Raw genomic sequence first — 19,840 nt, 5'->3', positions numbered from 1 at the left:
ATGCATCTGGCCCATGGGCCACGGGTTTGACACCCCTGCTCTAGATCAGTCTCTACATTCAACATGCATATGGTATTCATAGTCATATCCCCAATATCAGTGGTGGGTTTCAAAATATTTTACTACCAGTTCTATGGGTGTGGCTTGGTGGGTGTGGCATGTCTTAGTGAGTGTGGCAGGGGAAGGAGACTGTAAAATCTCCATTCCATCCCCAATCCAGGGGAAGGATACTTCAAAATCCCTACTTCCTCCCGATCAGCTGGGACTTGGGAGGCAGAGAATAGATGGGGGTGGGGCCAGTCAGAATTTTTACTACCGGTTCTCTGAACTACTCAAAATTTCTGCTACCAGTTCTCCAGAGCTGGTCAGAACCTGCTGAAACTCACCTCTGTCCAATATTTAGAAACTGTCAAGATACCAATAAATATTGGGGTTTTTTAAACATGAGGTTGGACAAAAAAAAACGGTTCTATGTATCTAGGTGTACAGATATGTCTGTAAATATTTCAGTGATGAGGGTGCTTTAATTTTGAGAAGGCAGAAAGAGGAATACGATTTCAGTATCTAGAACTGTTCTGCAGGGTCCCCTTTTCCCTTTTTTATTATGATTATTAATCTTATGTTATATTATTTAATTAAAACCATTGTATCTATATATCTATATATCTATATATACATTAATTAATGTTGCTTGAAGATCACCAAACTGAATTTAAGAAAAATATTCTCAGAAAACTGGTCCCTAGAATTAGATTTAGTATCTCATATTTATTTCATGGACTTTATTTCACGTTTGCTTTCCAGATTAGAATGTTTGTTTAGTAGTACATTTGAGGGAAGTGCAAGATCTCTCTCATGAATTAAATGGATTTATTTTTTTTAAATCTTACATTTTAGCTATATAGCCTCTAGTAAGCTTGGCAGAATCCCATGGGACTGATATTTGGAAAATCAACAGGTAGTGCTATTAATCACACCAGCTATTCCTATTAGCCTGGATATGATTCAGGATAGGATTCCAAGGTGCTTGAGGGCGAAGCCATCTGCAGTGCTTACTCAATCACTAGAAGTTCTTGGATAAAGCAGTCCTCATCTTACAACATAATTGACCCTGAAATTTCTGTTGCTGAGTTTTGCCCCATTTTATGACTTTTCTTACCATAGTTGTTACAGTAAGTGAATCTCTGCAGTTGTTAAGTTAGTAGCAATAGCAATAGCACTTATATACCGCTTAACAGTGCTTTTACAGCCTTCTCTAAACGGTTTATAGAGTCAGTATATTGCCCTGAACAATCTGGGTTATCATTTTACTGACCTCGGAAGAATGGAAGGCTGAATCAACCTTGAGCTGGTCAGAATCAAACTACCAAACTTCAGGCAAACGGCAGTCAGCAGAAGTAGCCTGTAGTACTGCATTCTAACCACTGCACCACCACATGGTTGTTAAGTGAATCTGGCTTCTCCATTGACTTTTGCTTCTCAAAAGGTGATCATGTGGCACCAGAACACTGAAACTGTCATAAATACAAAATGCAAAGCGTCTGAATTTTGATCACCTGACCAGGGCACGCTGCAACTGTTGTAAGTGTGAAAAATGTTCATAAGTCACTTTTTTTTCAGTGCCGTTGCAACTTTGAACGGTCACTAAAACTGAATGGGTTGTAAGTCAAGGACTGCCAGTTTGGTACATGAGGATCTGCTTAAGCTAGTCGCAAAACTGTTTCCATTGGGAAAGCGTAAGGAACTTGTCACATCCACTTTATGCATGGGGCTCCTGAAGGCTTTGCAGCCTTCTAGCGAACAAACATTGTTCATTTTCATAAACTCTTGTTGCCCCTGCTGGCCTTCCCACAAGCTTCAGATCCGTAGAGAGATCACAGGCATGTCCTGCTGGCTCATAAATTATTCCTAAGGAAGTGATGAAAAGGGAGAGTGCCCTAGGAGTCATCATTAGTCAGAAAGATAAGACGACAAAGAAAAGAGGCTACACTTTCAGGGAGTCCTGTTTCATGCACTCTTTGCTCTCCGTGTTCAACTGAGCCGAAGGGAAGGGCCCCGGGAATGTCAGAAGCTTTTCTTGTCAAACCTGTTGCCTTTGGAGAGGGTGAGTAAAACTAAGGGGAGTGTAGAGGCATGGTCTTTCTCCTTGCCTTCTGAAGTGGGAAGTCCTTGCCTGGGCTGCATTAAAAACATTTTCACTCTCTCCGCTCCTGGCCTTCTGTGAGACACCCATCAGGTTTGCTTGCTTTTCTTTCTCTCTTGTGCTCTCTGTGGAGGAGGAGAAAAGGAGGGTGGAATAAGGAGGTAGCCCCAGCAATAAAAACTCATGATGTCAGCAATGTGTCAGCAGAGAGAGTCCGTGTCGGTGAAACTAGAGTTACACCTAAGTGTCTGAGGCTTTGAGGCAAGATGTTACCTCGTTCCTGAGAAGAAAGGCTTGGAGGGAAGGAGGATTATCTGAGCCCTCATTTTTAAAATAAAAACCTCCTATTACACTTTTTGGAACCTATAGCATAAAGATTCATTCAGCCTCTGCAAAGATCCAGGTAAGCACAAAGGAACTTCCTTCTCGAGCTGTTTTCATTTCCCGCTGCGGAGTGTGAAGTATTGTGTGCAATGTTAAAATGCACCAATGTTCTGTTTTAGGGAGAAAGGAGGTGAAAAGTGTTGGTGATCCCAAGTGGATGTAGATTGAGTGAAATCAGCCAATTTGTAATATGTTTAAGATCAGAACCAAATTTTCTTATTCATATGTTGGTTGGATAGAGAAAATTCTAATTTCTGCCTTGCAATCATTTTTCAAACAAATAAAATGTCTCAAAAGTCCTGTGAGTTATTTATCCTAGTTTGAGGATGTTTATATTCTTGTTATGGAGTAAAAAAAAAAATTGGGTATGTAAACAAGGACTGTCGAAACATTCCAGCAAACCAAAGCTGAGTGTTTTGTCAAGCAAAATCAAGTGTTGTTCACAGCTTTTTTAAACAGAACAATTGCAAAGTACAACTTGGAGCTGGAAATATTTTTGAAGATGAAAGGCTTGTAAAAATAATGGTGCTTGGCTCATCCATTAACACAGACAAAGGATTAGTTGTTATTTCTCACACAAGTGCATTTAGCTCTGAAATTTAATCTTTCATGTTTATGAAATCTACGATTGCTTTATACTGTTGTTGACTGCAGTTTACTTTTAGCAGTCTTGCTGAGATATGGCTGTTCAAAATATTATATTTTGGTGTTAAATACATAAAAGCTGAAATATCTTGATGAGATTTTTGTAAGCCAATTTCCTGGCTATGTATCCGTTAAGTTCATTATCAACTGAAATGAATAATTTGAACATTTACTCAGAAGCCATTTCAACTCTGATCAAAGGGCTTCCTCACAAGATACAACCAGCGTTGTACTTCGACTGTAGCACTCCTTTACATATATATATGAGAGTAAGTTAGATTGAACGCTATGAGAATTGCTCTCAAATAACAGCCATTTATTAATGAAAAGGCAGACACTGTGTAACATCCCCAAGCACTATTTTTTGGGAGCGCATGGAGAAGAAATTCATTTCCCTATAACCACAAGATTTGGCTGTTGAGAGACTGACTTAAACATAATCATTTTTAAAACCGTTGGAGATTCTGAAACCTGGAACCATGCAGTTCCAGATAAATTGTCTTTACTTTGATTTACCTTGGGCTGAAGTTTAAAAAAGCTTACTTGCCAAACCAGCTGTTTAGGTATCTTTTCATCTCCTACATCAACAATAGCAACAAAAGGTTTTGGAACTAAAGTGCCCTACTTCATTATCTTTCATACACTTCAGAGACGTGTGTGAAAACTTGTTAGCTTTGTTTTGCACAGGTGCTTATTAAGGAGAACTTTAGAAAGCAGACTCCTTTCCTGTTGCAAGATCCAAGAAATACAGTAAGGGGACAGCTGTAGATTGATTATATATTAGAGTTCTGAATTGGTGACCTAACAGCAAAAGGCACCTTTTAAGGAAGATTTGAAAAATAATGAAGGAGCATATTTCACTGATAGAGTATAAACTTGAGGCTTGTAAAATGCTCCAGGCAAATTGTCTGGCATCAACCTTGGATATTTACTGTCACAAAGTCTAGATTAAGGAGGATGCTAAACTTCCTGTCCCACAAGCTGTAATCAGCATGCTCAGCCATGAAATTGTTGGGAGTTGTAGTTTGTAGATTCACCACCATTGTCCTAGATACAGGTAGTTCCTTGACTTACAACCCCAATTGAGCCCAACATTTCTGTTGCCAAGCACGACAGTTGTTAAATGAGTTTTGCCCCATTTTATGACCTTCCTTGCCATAGTTGTTAAGTGAATCACTGCAGTTGTTAAGTTAGTAACACGGTTGTTAAGTGAATCTGGCTTTCCCATTGACTTTGCTTGTCAGAAAGTCACAAAAGGGGAATCCCATAACCCCAGGACATTGCAACCGTCATAAATATGAGTCAGTTGCCAGGTGTCTAAATTTGACCATGGGATGTTGCCACAGTCATAAGTGTGAATAATGGTCATAAATCTTTTTTTTGTGTGTGTGCCTTGTAACTGGTCACTAAGTTAAACTGTTATAAGTCACAGACCGCCTGTAATGTTGATCCAGATGTTCTCATTCAGTTCAAGATAGTCACTAGGTTTTATTAATTTTTCACTAGTTGTATGGATAACCTTCACTAGTTTTATGGATAAGCATGTGCAACCTTCTCATCCCATTGTCCCAACGGTGCTTTTTCAAGCACCTTCGGGACAACCATGACTTGGATGATTCCATAGACATTTCTCCATAGACATTTCTCATCCCATTTCACCTCTTCTATGCTAATATTAATTCCTTCTACACTCTTGCATCATTCCTTCTAAACTCCATCCTTTCCTTGTTGCATAGTTCTTACTTCCTGTTCCCAGCTACTTTCAACACTTCGGGGTTACCCTTGAGGCATCATTGCTGCTGCCAGTACCAAGTGCCAACCACTGTAAAAGAACAGCATTGCTAGCTTTGTAGTCAGAATAAGATGGATAAAGTTAGGCTTGTGTGTTTTTCCCCCAACTTTATAAATTCTTCTTGCGCCTTTCTCTGAAACGTTCATGTAGAAAAGCAGGTTGGAGGTGTTTTCTCCATAATGCATTCACAATTATTCCCTATGTGCTGGGAAATATCCACCTCCAAACAAAATATATTCCATTCTAGGGTATAGCAGTGTCAATTTATGGCATGAGTTTAAAAGAGCACGAGTGGACTATTCAGGAAGAAAATAATGTTTTAGGGTGTACACATAATAATAAGTGTCTCCCAGGGTTTCTGAATCAAATGGAAGTTTATGTAGAGAATATATCCCTTAAAAAGCTGCATAAGGAACTGAAGTATGCATTCCACTTGGTGGCCTGTCTCTTCTTAGGTTCCAGATCAGAGTTTATCTTCCTTAGGAGCTTGAAGATGTTGGACTGGGGAATAACTGGCTGGGGAATTCCAAGAGCTGAAGTCCATCTTCTGTTTGTTGCGGTTGAAGAACACTAATCTAGATAGTATATTTTTTTGTGTTCTCATATGCTCTTCCATATCACACATTCAACACTACTCAAAGGGTTTTTCAAGTAGTGTCTGATCAATCTTGACTAAGCTCTGATGCCAAACAAAACCTGGCCTGATGAGGACTTGGATGAGAAGCCATCATAAAATCTCAGGGCTCTAGGACTGTATCAAAAAATTGAGAAGGCATCCCAAAAGGCTGTGTCAAGCCACCCTTCCCAAGAGGAGATGTTAATCTTCCTAAGAGGAGATGTTACCCCTGACAGCCGGTATGTATAGTTGTGAATCAGTTGGATTGGGACTAGGAGACCTAGGTTGAAGTCCAACCTCAACCATGGAAGATGATTGGTTGGCCTTGGGTTTTCCACCCCCTCTCTTTCTCTCATCAATCAATGGTGCATGAGTGATATTAAACTATTATCGGAAAGGCTATTATTTTGTTATTTATTAACACAGGAGATGCATAATGATTTTCCTTTGTCCTCCATTCCCCTCATCACACTTTGATTTTTCACTTTAGCAAACTTGTGTAGATCTTTCATTGCGTTCACCATCATCTCAGACAGAGAAATAACACTTGTCACACCGTGTAAAAAAGACAGTTGTTAAATGACGACTCTTCGTTGCCACTTAAGACAAAGAAAGCTATGAGGGTTCATGGAAGGAGAATTGTTATTATATGCATATGTGAGACATGGTTTGCAGGAGCAGTGGGGGAGGGGGGAATTGGTCGTTCTTTTCATGATTGTTGAGATGCCCTCCCTCCTTCTCCACAAATCTTTGCTTTTTATACCAGGGAATGTGTCAGAGTTGGAACGGAATCACCGTTTACCCAGGAGGCCATAACAAACATTAAAAAGACAGGGCAATCCTGTAATTGTCTACTCCAAACTAAACACTATTCAGTTTAGTGGGAATTATATCTAGTTAAGCTTTTATAACAAATATAGACAATCTTCCACCTAACGGCTCCATAGTTCACTGCATAATATCTGTCCTCAGACTTCCTACAGGATCTGACCACTTCTCCCTCTGTTCAGTTGGTCTCTGTTTTCCTACAACTTGTTGGATACTCCCAGTCCTAAAAACACTATGATGAATGTGTATGTGTGTGTGTGTGTGTGTATAAACAGATGATAGATCCATGTGCTCCAGAGGCAGTCCACAAGCCTGGAAATGCTTTGAAATTATTAAAACTGCAGCTTTAGGCAACCTATACAGACCCTGTTAGTTACATGTATTTTGTATGGAATTATGTGTTTTCATATTCTATATAGAGAAGTTATAGCAAGGTTCAGTTTAGTTGTCCTACCTAATGGCATGCTATTCCAAGACAAAAATTACACGAAATCTCCGTCAGTGATGATCTCAATTAAAGGTAAAGATAAAGGTTCCCCTCGCACATATGCTAGTCATTTCCGATTCTAGGGGGTGATGCTCATCTCCGTTTCAAAGCCAAAGAGCCAGCGCTGTCCGAAGACATCTCCGTGGTCATGTGGCCGGCATGGCTAAACGCTAAAGGCGCACGGAATGCTGTTACTTTCCCACCAAAGATGGTCCCTATTTTTCTACTTGTATTTTTTTTATGTGCTTTCGAACTGCTAGTTTGGCAGAAGCTGGGACAAGTAATGGGAGCTCACCCCATTAAGCGGCACTAGGGATTCGAACCGTTGAACTGCCAACCTTTTGATTGACAAGGTCAGCGTCTTAGCCACTGAGCCACCGTGTCCCTGGATATGGTCTCAATTAGGTCATTTCAAACATCACAGCAAGAAGAACGTCTCATATTTCATTATGCATGTTAATTTTATTTGCAAATGCAAAATGCTCTATAATATCTTTGTGATTGTGGCGCTATGTAAAGGTAGAAATATAGAAAGTATGTGACTGTAGGCATTTTAATTTTAGAAATACTTCAAAGAATAGGATTTGTTTTGCATAATTCTAAGATGTAGCTTGGAATTCTGTGAGGTTACCGTTCTGTGGAATTATTAACAATGTAGAGAAAAAATAAATTATGAGTTCTGAGATATTTATATTTTCTTTTATTTCTTCTAGTTATTTCAGTGGAAGCAGCTGGAGAATCTCTATTTTCGTGAAAAGAAGTTTGCTGTAGAAGTTCATGATCCTCACAGGTAAGCAACCAGGCACTTATTATAACTTCCTACTGGATGAGTTGCTAATTCTGTGGAGTCTATGCGTATTCCATATTCACACATGTTGCTAAGCTGTAATGTGGTTCATTTTTAGCTCATCCATCCCAAGGGAGCAAAATATTTTATAATATTATGGCTCTCCCTGTTATGCTAACCTGGAAGAAATGAACTCAACATCATTGCTTCCCAGGTATATCTAAGTTATATGAAATAGCTCCATGCAGCATTTATTTCTAATATAACCAGAGGATTAGCATTGTAGCCCTTTTTTCCATTAGTATTCCAATCAGTAGAGCCATGGATATATTTATAACAAAAAAAAAGTTGGTGGAAACTAAAAAAAAAAAACTATTGAGAGAATGTTATAGATTAAGTGTTGGGAAAAAGTGGTACAAATTATCCACATAAATAAATTCTAGTTTATTTATTTCTAGAATGTTTAGGTCTATAACATTCAGCTTCTAGGATTCCTACAGCATTCATTCTGGGGAGTTGTAATCCTGATGCATCGCTTTGCAGAAGGCTGATATAAGCAGATGCATAATTCTTAGTGGGCAGAAGCAGTTCAAGCAGATCAAATATTCTGGAAACATTTAAAATGAATCCTAGACCACCCTTTAAAGTGTAGTACATATTTTGGTGTTTTTGTTTTTAAAACATCTCTTCCAACTCATAACAAATGGTAAACCTTTTGAAAGCACAAGATTGCTTCAAGTTAGCCTATATTCAGAAGTCACTGAGTAAACTGTAAGAGACTAATTCTGTTGATACAACAATAAGCTAGAATACAATATAATTACTACATACTTCATCCAAAAGAGGTTTGTATTTCATCCATCCTCTGTGCACTGAACTAAGACAGGGAAGGGAGCTGAAAAGCCCTTAAGAACAGCCCCAGCAGCTTTGTTCCTCATGTCAATATTGGCTGAGAATTTTTCCAATGCCGACTTCTGAAAACAGCAATGGAAATTGTCCTCCACCCCAGCTCTTCCTTCAGAAACATGTACATTTCCATCTGTTGTTTTTCACTAACATTTGCCACAAAACTTTTTAGTTTTTTAGTTCAAAACCGATTTGTATAATTCTGAAAGAAATGACTTCGGGTTTGTGACTCAGTTTTCTAGTGAAAGAAAAGTCTGGGTATAAAGAAACCTCTTTTCTACCATGTGGGAAAGTGGGGCTTTGGGGATGGTCCTGTGTAAATTCTGCTTTGTCTAAGATCTCTTCTGAGGAAAGGTTTCACCCCGATAGTTCTTCCCTCCTCCTCTTGGGAATGAATGTTCAGTCTTTCTAGCAGTTGCTGCTGCCTCTTATATAATCTAAGTGGTACAGCCAGGCACGGGTTTGCTATCTTAGTGAGAACTAAGCTAGGTACAACATAAACATTTAAAAATTGAAGTGTTAACTATTTCGGCGCCTAGTTGGTTGGTTAATTGCTTCTTTGCTTATTTAACCTCTACAGGACAGACTGCAAAGGTTAATCTAAGGGGTTGATTTCACATGACAAATCTCTCTCTCTCTGTCTTTCTCTTTCAAAAAGCAATATTCACTTTAAGTTATAAAAAATGCTTAGAATTTCAGTATCAAGACGGACTTTTGGACAGAGTGGTCTAGTAGTACAAACCTGGTATGCGAACACTTCTCTAATCAAATCCATCTGGGTGATGGCAATCAGTCAACATCAGTTTTACTTGGACAGGAAACAAAGCAAAGTAAGTGATCTTCAGTGATATTTAATGTAATTGTAGAAGTCTCTGAGAGTGATTATATAGAGATAGTCCTTGGTTTATATAACAGCATTTGGGATTAGAATGTCCATCGCTAAGCAATGTCACCTTAACATATTGCTTAGTGACTTAGTCCCTGTTGCTGTCGTTAAAAGAAGATCGTGGGTTGTTAAGCAAGAACCTAACATGATTGCAACTTATGACTTCTTGGCCAGCTTCCAACAAGCATTGTCAGTTGGGAAGCCACCACAAAGTTGCAAGTCCCAGATGTCTTGCAAGCGGGCCATTGGACAGATGAGTGCTACGGAGTGTGGGGGGGAAGGTGTATTCCAATGAGGTATGACTCGAGTGGGCAGGCACTATAGAGTGTGGCCAGGGGGTGCTGCAGATGGACGCGTACGATTGCAGGGATCTCATACTTAGTGGGCTCCTCGGGAGAAGATGCAGCAGGAGCAATTTGCAGTGGCTTCCCCATTGACTTTGCTTGTTGGAAGCTGGGAGGGAAAAGTCGCAAATGTCGCTCATGTGACCATTGGACACTGCATGTGTTATTTGTTTGAATCTTGTATCCCATCTTTATTATTTTAACAAATGCACATATAAGTGTGAGTTGTTTGCCAAGCTCTTAAATTGCAATCATGTGACCATGGAGATGCTGCAACGGCCAGAATATTGAGTATTGGTGACAAATGCCACTTGTTCAGCACTATCACAACTTTAAATGGTTGTTAAATGAGTGGTTATTAACTGAAGGTTTCTATTCTTGCAAATTAGCCCACGATATTTTGTAGCCTACCTTGTAAAAAGGTAGTGATTCTGAATAACGAGCAGAATTTATCCTTTTATCATTTGTAAATATTTTAAAATTCATTGGGAGTATGGAAGCGTGTGTTGAAAAGCTAGAGTTAATACAGTCCAATTTTTAGTATTATATATGAGCAGTAGCGCGATTATTTAATCTATTTCATTCTACTTCCAGCCACAGCTAGAGAAATGTTCCAAAAAACACATTCAATGTTTAATTTATGAATTTCATTTTTCATTTCTTTTTCCTATATACATTTTGAACATTTCTAATGGCTAATTAAGCATTGGCTTATGTTTTTAATCATTAATACCCAGAAAACAAATTAAATCTCAAAACAATATATACTGTATATAGGTTTGGGAAACAGTATGAAATGTGTTCTGGTACCTTTTTTTTTATTACAGTTAACCTGGTGATACATGGTAGTGCATTGTTTTAGTTTGTTTGTTTCGAAATTCTTTCAGGCAAAAATTCCCTCAGCCAGAAGCTTGGATGATATCGCAATGGACCTGACAGATACGGGAATGCCAAAAGTTTCAAAGCTAACAGTTTTGGAAGCGAAGAATCAACTTATTATGGCCAGCAATGGTAGCTTAATCTCTTCAGGTAGGAAGTCTTGCCCCCTTTGAAACATCTGCATCCCTGAGTCTTGCTTGTACCATAGAGTATGCTGGTGGATACACTCTAAATTGGAGGTGGGGAACTATGGCCCTTTTATGACTTGTGGACTTCAACTCCCAGAATTCCTAAGCCAGCATGGCTCAGAATGGAGTTGAAGTCCACAAGTCATAAAAGGGCCATAGTTCCCCACATAAAAGAAAAGCTATTAATATGAGACCCCAGATAAATGTATTATTGAACATGACAAATCCCAACAAAAAACCCTTGATAGTCCGTGACAAGCTTTAAGCAGAGGTTCAGGGGGAAAAAAATCTCCCAATCAGTTTTGAGTATCATAATGAGTTTTCATAAAGGATATGATGGTAAAAGTGAAAACAAAATTTTTCCTTCAACTTACTTGCTGGTGGTGGTAGTTCAGATTTCCAAAATATCAGGGAGAAACTTTCAGGGGAAATTATCTTCATTCTCCTCCAGCACAGAAAGGTAGATAATTATCCAACACATACAGGTCCTCAATCACAACCAAGCCCCAAAATTTCTGTTGCTAAGCAAGTCAGTTGTTAAGTGAGTTTTGCTCCATTTTACAACCTTTTTGCCACAGTTGCTAAGCGAATCGTGCAGTCATTAAGCGAATCTGGCTTCTCCCATTGACTTTGCTTGTCAGAAGCCTGTTGGGAAGGTTGCCAATGGTGACCACATGACAGTGCAACGGTCATAAATATATGACACTTCCCAAGCACCCAAATTTTGATGAGAGGGATGCTGCTATGGTTGTGTGAAAAACAAATCATGTCACTTTTTAAACCGCTACCGTAACTTTGAACAGCCATTAAATGAATGCTTGTAAGTCAAGGACTACCTATAATAGGAAAAAAAAACAACTCACTAATCAAAGCTCGGCACTCTAAGAAACATGAATGGAAATACATTCACAGAAGTAAACTTTTTTCTGTCCTCTGGGTTTTTCTGGGTCGTTTTCCCCCCCGGCCTTAGGCTAATGTGACAGGCTTCTTATGTTGGATTTTGTTAGATATTGCGGGGAGGGGGGGTGTTATTCCTTTGTAGTAGTTGGATGGAGAGACAGAGATAAGTCCATAGATCTGGAGAGGAACTCCTGAGCAAATAAAACTGCTAGGAAATAAAATCAAAATGAATGGAACCAGTCTCTCCGGGGTTATCGATCTCTCCTGCTTATCCTGCATTTTTTACTTTTGAAGCAGCAGTCTCAGGACAAGTTTTGTGCAAATGTGATAGTTTCAGAAAGGCGGAAAGGACCAATTATAATATGCGAATAGCTAGTTCTAGCCACCCCATTCTTGGGTACTCATGCAAGAAGTTACCAGTTGCAAGGAAGAAAAATAGTTTTACAGTCCGTTTGATCTGGTTTACATTCAACCCTGCTCTTCCTATGCAGGTTTATTCAGGACAACTTTCGGGGTGGCATTATGACATTCATATATCTTTTGTCTGCTCCACCCAGATGGCCTTAAACTCTCTGGAATCAGAAATCTCCTATAATTTTGCTCTGTATGTTGATATAGCAGCCAATTTACCTGTCCCACATTCAGGGATTTGTGGTTCAGTGTATTGAACTGAAAATCTAGCCTTCCAGGACAGTAGTATAAAGGTCCCCAACCTTATATTGTATTTTAATATATTTAATTAATTGAAACTACATTTCCCAAAATTCCTAGCCATTATGGCCAGAGGCACTTATTAACATATCTGGAGTCAGCCTCTTTGGAAAGGCTAATTTAAGAAAACAAAACTAGCTGATTTTTTTTACCTTTATAACCCAACTTCCCCCTAGATTGCTCAAAATAATGTACTTTAGGCTTACTCCTTATTTTAGTCTTATGGCTTATGGTAAACTACCGTATTTTTCAGAGTATAAGACACACCTTAGTTTTGGGGAGGAAAATAAGAAAAAAGCTGATTGGCAGGTGGATCAGCCTCCCGGAATATCCCATAATCAGCTGTTCCCTGAGGTGAATTTTAGCAACAGGTTCCTTGGTTGTGAGCTCTGTGCCTTGCTTTTTTTTCTGCCTCTGCCTCTGAAACTTAAACTTTTTTTCCTACCCCTGAGAGCCTCCGAAACAGAGCTTCAGAAAAAAAGCCTCAGAAGCTCTATTTGGGGGCTTTTTTTCTGAAACTCTGTGTGGGGGCTTCTTTTCTGAAGCTTCGCTTCTGATGCTTTTTTCAGCCTCTGAAACCTCCATTTGAGAAGCTGGCCAGGGCTACATTCGAAATATAAGACGCACCCAGATTTTCACCCTCTTTTTTGGGGGGGAAAGGTGCGTCTTATACTCCGAAAAATATGGTAAGAGAAAACTGTTGATCTAGTCTTCCACTGAACTCCATGGTCAAGTGAGAATTTGAATGAGCTTTTCCAAGATCTCCACCTTAGCACGTTAATCATACTTCCTCCCAATAAGCCTTTTCGGATTCTGTAAGAAGGACAACTTTAATCTTCAGGTGAATACACCCATTCCAAACCTTGTTTAATCCATTGAGGAACCTACAACCACCTAGTTTTTCTGGATCTGCTCAGCATATGTAAAAAAGATGTTTGAAAAGGAAGTCTTAATATAATTATAAAGTATTGCAGATAAAAATCAAGCAGTAACTGACGTTTACTTCTTACAGCATTCTTGAATTTACCTCATAATCTAATGAGTTTAATCAATTTGCACACATCTAAAGAAAGCACATGTATGCATGTTTGTCTGAGCTGAAACTAGGGGACGTTTATTGAATTTCATTGTGCTGCTGAAAAGTCATGGTTAATTTAAGGAAAGATGCGAAGACACATTCTGTTTAAAGCTAAGCTAACAAATTTACAAGTTGAGTTGCAATACATTTATTGCATTTATATTCTTCCAAACACTGTTTTCCCACCAGTCTGCAAACAGTTATCATTCTATGGCTACTCCTCACAGGGATTCATTTGTACTTTTCCTCCCCTCAATTTTTGTTTTGTTTTGTTTTGTTTATATCCACAAATATTGGATCTCGCCTCAAACCCTTTTGAGACTACATGTCTATATTGCTTTTACAGGATCTCAAGATTCAGAAGTCAGCGAAGAGCAGAAGAAAGAGAAAATCTTAGAACTGAGAAAGAAAGAAAAACTTTTGCAGGAGAAACTCTTGCAGAAAGTTGAAGAGTTGAAGAAGATCTGTCTGCGGGAAGCGGTGAGACTTCTTGTTTTCGCTCCAGTCAAGCATAGAGTATTCATTCACTCTTTCTCGGGTTGCTAAGGGTGCTCTTCTCATATTCTGTAGGAGCTCACTGGAAAAATGCCAAAGGAATATCCTCTGAACACTGGAGAGAAGCCTCCTCAAGTCAGAAGGCGTGTAGGTACGACATTCAGATTGGATGACAATCTGCTACCCAATGAGGAGGTAGGTCATATCTTTATTTGTTTGTTTATTTATGATTTTATAAGATTTATGCTTAACATAAATCTGGGTGACTCACAACAATGGTAAAAACCAGAAAATGATGAAAATATAAAACAAAAATCTGGTGCGTCAGCCATCTTGGATGAATACCTCATCCTACCCCAGCTCCTGAGTAAAGACTTGACTTTTGAGGATTCACTGGAAAAATCAGGTCGCCCAAAAAGCTTTTAAGTGGGATCTCTTTTAAATACCTTGCTTGTTATATAACTCAATTTTTTGTGTTGGGTAACGGCCCCGAATCCGCTTTGTTAAGGACTGCTTGAAATAGAGATTAATTGTCAATGGGTAGGTTTCAGTCCTTGAACGATTGTTTTAAAAGCTGGTCTTAATAAAAAATTTAACTACTAATTTGGGTTGCCTGGAATATGGATTGTTGGGATTCAGTGAAACATAGAATGCAGAGAAGTCCCTTTTAGCAGATTTTCTGAATTACATATTATTGGAAAATAAGTCTTCTTTGAAGCGGTGGAAAGTGTTACTCCATAAAGTGAACATAAATTCCGTATAGGAAATGGAATATTTCCTTCCGGCGTAGAGCTGTATATGTTTTAGGAGATTTTGATTCTTGTTGTTTACTTCTGAAACTATGCAGGCCGTTGTGTTGGAAGCCAGTCTTTTCTGGTATCAAATGCAAGTTAGTGTAGGAAGCAAATTACAGGGAGCTCTTATGCAACAATTCTTGTAACCTGATATTTGGAATTTAATTTTTCATGTTCAAATCTATGTGCAATATCTTTATAAAATCTGATGTGCAACTCTGTTTTGGGGAGCACTCTTTTGGTAAAATAGAAACCTGTTTTACATTTTGTGTCATAGACTGTACAAGTAGTCCTCGACTTAAAATCGTTCATTTAGCGACCCTTCAAAAATGGTCAAAAGCAGGACTGAAAAAAAGGGATTTATGAACGTTTTTCACACTTTCAACCATTGCAGCATCCCCATGGGCATGTACTCAGAAGTTGGACATTTAACAGTTGCAGTGATTCACTTAACAACTGTGGCAGGAAAGGTGGTATAATGGGGCAAAACTCACTTAACAACCGACTTGCTTAGCAGTGGAAATTTTGGGCTCATTTGTGGTCGTAAAGTTGAGGACTACCTGTATTGCAAAATTTAGAGATGAGGCAAACTGCAAGGAGATAGATATCTTATGTTCTTCTATTTTCTGGACCCTCAAGCTGATATCTGGAAGCCACAAGGTGTTTGCCGACATAATGCAGGTTGCTCCCTTCCTATTTTTTAAAGGTTCTTTAGATGTAAAATAAATAAATTGATTAAAAAGAATGGAAAACATGCTGTAAAACAGAGCTCTAGTTTCAAACATAAGACTCCACCTTCCATCCTTCCAAGGTGGGTAAAATGAGGACCCAGATTGTTGGGGGCAATATGCTGACTCTGTAAACCGCTTAGAGAGGGCGCTGTAAAAGCACTGTGAAGCGGTATACAAGTCTTAAGTGTTTTTGCTATTGCTATAACAGTGCTTCAAGCACATAGATATTCAGAGAATATAAAATGGTTATAACCTGAAGCTTTTATTCACCTCTTGGTAACTGTAGAGGAATAAAGCACTGGGATAAAGCCACTAATCATCATTGCAATGTTTAAGATTCTCACAGATTCAGAGCCTTTGCCCTATTGATTGGAGACTTAAGAAAGATTGCATTAAACTGTCAGATGAACAGGAAGAAAAATGGGTTCAACACCCAGGCTGGGCAAAGTTAAGGGTGGAGGTAGAGCAGGTTGTGTGGTTCTTTGTCACTTGAAAAGCAGGCTTCCAGGAAGGAAGCATGAGTTTCGCCCCACCAAATGAGCTTGTTTTGTTCACATCTTTTTCTGCCCAGTATAGGAATGGAAGTAAAGTCCATACTTTTTCAGCTGAAAGGGCAGTTGGCATACTTTCTTATTCTCACTTCAGATTAATGGTGCTAATTTAAATGCGGATTTACGTTATCTAAAGAGATGTATCTCTACTGGGAAGAGATCTATAGAAAGCTAGAATTAATTGGAGCAAGATGTTATGCATATGCTTAATTGTGGCCTTAATCCTCGACTTACAATCACAATTGAGCCCAAAATATCTGTTGCTAAGCGAGACAATTGTTAAGCGAGTTGTGCCCCCATTTTACAACCTTTCATGCCGCAGTTGTTAAATGAATCACTTGCAGTTGTTAAGTTAGCAGCTCAGTGAATCTGGTTTCCTTACTGATTTTGCTTATCAAAAGGTGATCGCATGATCCCAGGATACTGCAAACATCATAAATATGAGTCAGTTGCCAAACATCTGAAAGCGCCAGGAGGCGTCGTGAGTGTGAAAAATTGTCATAAATCGCCTTTCTCAGACCCATTGTAACTTCAGACGGTCACTAAATGAACTGTTGTAAATCGAGGACTACCTGTAATGAATTTCTTCATGTGTTCTCTAAACAACCTTCAGTATTTGTAAGGTTCCTTGCCTTAGATGGCATTCTTCTACAGAGCTGTGGTGGTACAGTGATTAGAATGCAGTACTTCTGCTGACTGCCGGCTGACTGCAGTTTGGCAGTTTGAATCTCACCAGGCTCAAGGTTGACTCAGCCTTCCATCCTTCTGAGGTGGGTAAAATGAGGACCCAGATTCTTGTGGGCAATAGGCTGACTCTGTGAGCCGCTTAGAGAGGGCTGTAAGAGCACTGTGAAATGGTATATAAGTCTAAGTGCTATTGCTATTCTGCAGTTGTGGCCTAAAAACACTGTCTAACTTTTCTTTTCCTGTTTTTTTTAAGCCCAACCCCCTTCTTCCCTCCCCAAAGCCACCTGTAGTTTAGGGGCATCTAGGGGATTAAAAATGGTGACCCCCCCCCCCCCCCCGGTGTGTGCAATTGAATCTCCCTCACTTGTTTTATACATTGTGAATATGCATCACAGATAAAAAAGAGGCAGAGCTTGGATTATGGAAATCGTATATACCATCTTGATATTCTGCAGACATTCTTGGTTACGCCACTGAAATTTGGTAACATATTTGTCAAAACACTGACAATACAATCAGCTGGAGTCTGTCCGATTCTTTACCAACATGGATAAATAAGATGTATGGGCATTATCTCAGTGCTATCACTTTAGTAAATGCAGCATACTGCAGGAAAGCTGGGCAGCTTTTTCTTCACAGAATGACAGTTGTGCAAATCCATAGCTGCTCCTGGAAAGATATTGGGCTTTAACCAGTGGTGGAATTCAATTTTTTTTACTACCCGTTCTGTGGGTGTGGCTTGGTGGGCGTGGCAGGGGAAGGATACTGCAAAATCCCCATTCCCTCCCCACTCCTGGGGAAAGGATATTGCAAAATCTCCATTCCCATCCCACTCCAGGGCCCGCCAGAGGTGGTATTTGCTGATTCTCCGAACTACTCAAAATTTCCACTACCGGTTCTCCAGATCCTGCTGAATTTCACCCCTGGCTTTAACCCTAATAAAATGTGATGTAAAAAGTTGGCTTCTTAATGATGGGCTATGGCAGAATTAAAAAGACTTTAAAGCTGGTGAAAAGACCAGCTATTCTTTGTTACATGTATGGGGGGGAAAAAAGAAATCTGTGATGGTTTTTTTGTTGTTTGGTTCTTAAAGGTAGAGCTTAAATTGATGTCATTTCTTCAATGGCAAATCCTGATTGATTTAACTCTCTGTAGGACCCAACCCTGCAAAATCTGGAAAGCAACTTTCTCATCCAGCAAAAGATGGTGGAAGCGGCAAAGAAGCTTGCGGGTGAGCCGGACCTGTGCAAAAACGTGAAAAAGAAAAGAAAACAAGAGTACGCAGAGGCTGTGAAAAAGCTCCAGGAGACTGAAAATTCCATCAATGAATATAGAATTAAATGTGGGAAGAAACCTGCGCAGAAGTCAAGCCTGGTTTTATCAGGTATTAAAAAAAAAAAAAAAAAATACCCCGCCTTTAATTTGTGCTGCCAACACTCTTTGTCTGTCTGTATGCACCTCTGTGTTTTTCAATGTTATTTTTTCTAGCATATTTATGTAACAGAAATGAAAGATCTAGGCTCCTCAGGGGGGAAAAAACAGTTGGACTGTAAGCCTGACTTCAGCAAATGTAGGAGCTTACCTGTAATCTGATTGTCATGTTTTCTTGTAAGATGTGGTTGAGACAGAACACAGATGGAGCATTTTATTCCGACAAGTGCCGACACGTTGGAGGGGGAAAAGCAAATTAAAGCATTTTAATTTGGCTGGAAGGGCTGGTGGCATTCTTCCAGGCAAAACTAGTGTGGCACCATGTTCTGTCAAGAATCAGATGCCGATTTGAACAGAATGTGGTTGTTTGGTGTGTTTGTTGGCGACCGTGCAATCCATAACAAATCAAGCTGATCATTAGAGCATGGTCTTCCCCCACCTGTCCGCCTCCTAACAAGTGTTGGCTGGGAGAGGAGGAGAGGGAAGGAGATAAAAAGGCAGCTGAGTCAGTGAGTCAGATTTTGTGCTCAGCAAGACAATAAGAATGAAGCCTGCATAGCATAAAAAGGTAAAACAACAAATCATGACGCAGAAATGGTCCTCAATTTACCGACAGCAATTGGGACTGGCAAATTCATTGCTAAGTGATGCAGTCATGAAGTGGAACATCACGTGCCCACATGGACTTACAGTGTCAGTTCTGCTGCAGTCATTATGTGAATCACCGTGGTTGTTAAGCTAGCTGTCACATGATTGGGACTTGTGACTTCCTGCTGGCTTCCCCATTGACTTTGCTTTCCAAAGGATCACAAATGGCAATCACACGAATGCAGAATGCTGTGATGGCCACAAATTCAAGGACTGGTCATAACGTACCTTTTCAGTGCTACTATAATTTAGGTTGCTGAATGGGGCAGTCGGTAAATGAGAGAGCTACCTGTATCAGAGCAATGTGCTCCAAACTGGAATTCTCCAGGTGTTTGGAATTCTCTTGGAATTCTCAACCAGGGAGGAAGAGGAATAAATGGATCCAGAAGCTGAGAATTCATTTCTCTAAAGTGAGGTTACAGTATATGAGGAGAGAGTTCACACCCTTGGACCCAGCCCGTTATATCACTTTTGCTGATTCACAAGGCAGTCCAAAAAAAAAAAGCAGCCAAAAGTCTTGGCTTTCAGAATTTCAACGTTCCACAAAGCAGGCACTTGCAAAAGTCTTTAAAATGAGAAAGGATCAGAGCCTCACAAGTATTAAAACCACTTCCTTGCTTTTCACCTGTTCCATAGAATGACTGTGGTGAGAGTACATCACAGCAGAGGGCAAGTCACTTGAAGGAGACTCCACTTCACCTTGTGTGGGTCCAGTTATAGTTACTGAACAGATAGCGTAAGGGAAGATGGGCTTGAACAAATTGCACAAGGAATTTAATGAACTGGCTCTATATTTTGTAAATCCAAGAAGGTGAGAAAATTGCAAACTTTGGATCAGCTGTCTATGGTCTCTTGTTTATGTCCCAAACTTGGCCTTTGGGGAAACTTTGACATATTGTTAAAGTCAGTGGTGAAATCCAAATTTTTTT

At 39.5% G+C, this 19,840-nt stretch overlaps 1 protein-coding gene across 1 annotated transcript in view; it reads left to right on the top strand.

Moving 5' to 3' along the window:
* The window catches only part of FRMD4B (FERM domain containing 4B), a 176,207-nt gene that overhangs the window by 132,436 nt on the left and 23,931 nt on the right, over positions 1–19,840 (top strand). Inside the window, exons 12-17 of the mRNA XM_070933552.1 lie at positions 7,609–7,685; positions 9,280–9,418; positions 10,706–10,847; positions 13,921–14,054; positions 14,145–14,264; positions 17,988–18,216. Coding sequence (XP_070789653.1) covers positions 7,609–7,685; positions 9,280–9,418; positions 10,706–10,847; positions 13,921–14,054; positions 14,145–14,264; positions 17,988–18,216 — 841 coding nt within the window. The remainder of the gene's footprint in view (positions 1–7,608; positions 7,686–9,279; positions 9,419–10,705; positions 10,848–13,920; positions 14,055–14,144; positions 14,265–17,987; positions 18,217–19,840) is intronic.

Source organism: Pituophis catenifer, unplaced genomic scaffold (genome assembly GCF_029215685.1).
Source record: "Pituophis catenifer annectens isolate HBS135680 unplaced genomic scaffold, rPitCat1.0.hap2 SCAF_2, whole genome shotgun sequence".
NCBI classification, from domain to species: domain Eukaryota; kingdom Metazoa; phylum Chordata; class Lepidosauria; order Squamata; family Colubridae; genus Pituophis; species Pituophis catenifer.
Note: the sequence above shows the minus strand (reverse complement) of the source record. Positions and strands in the feature narration are given on the sequence as shown.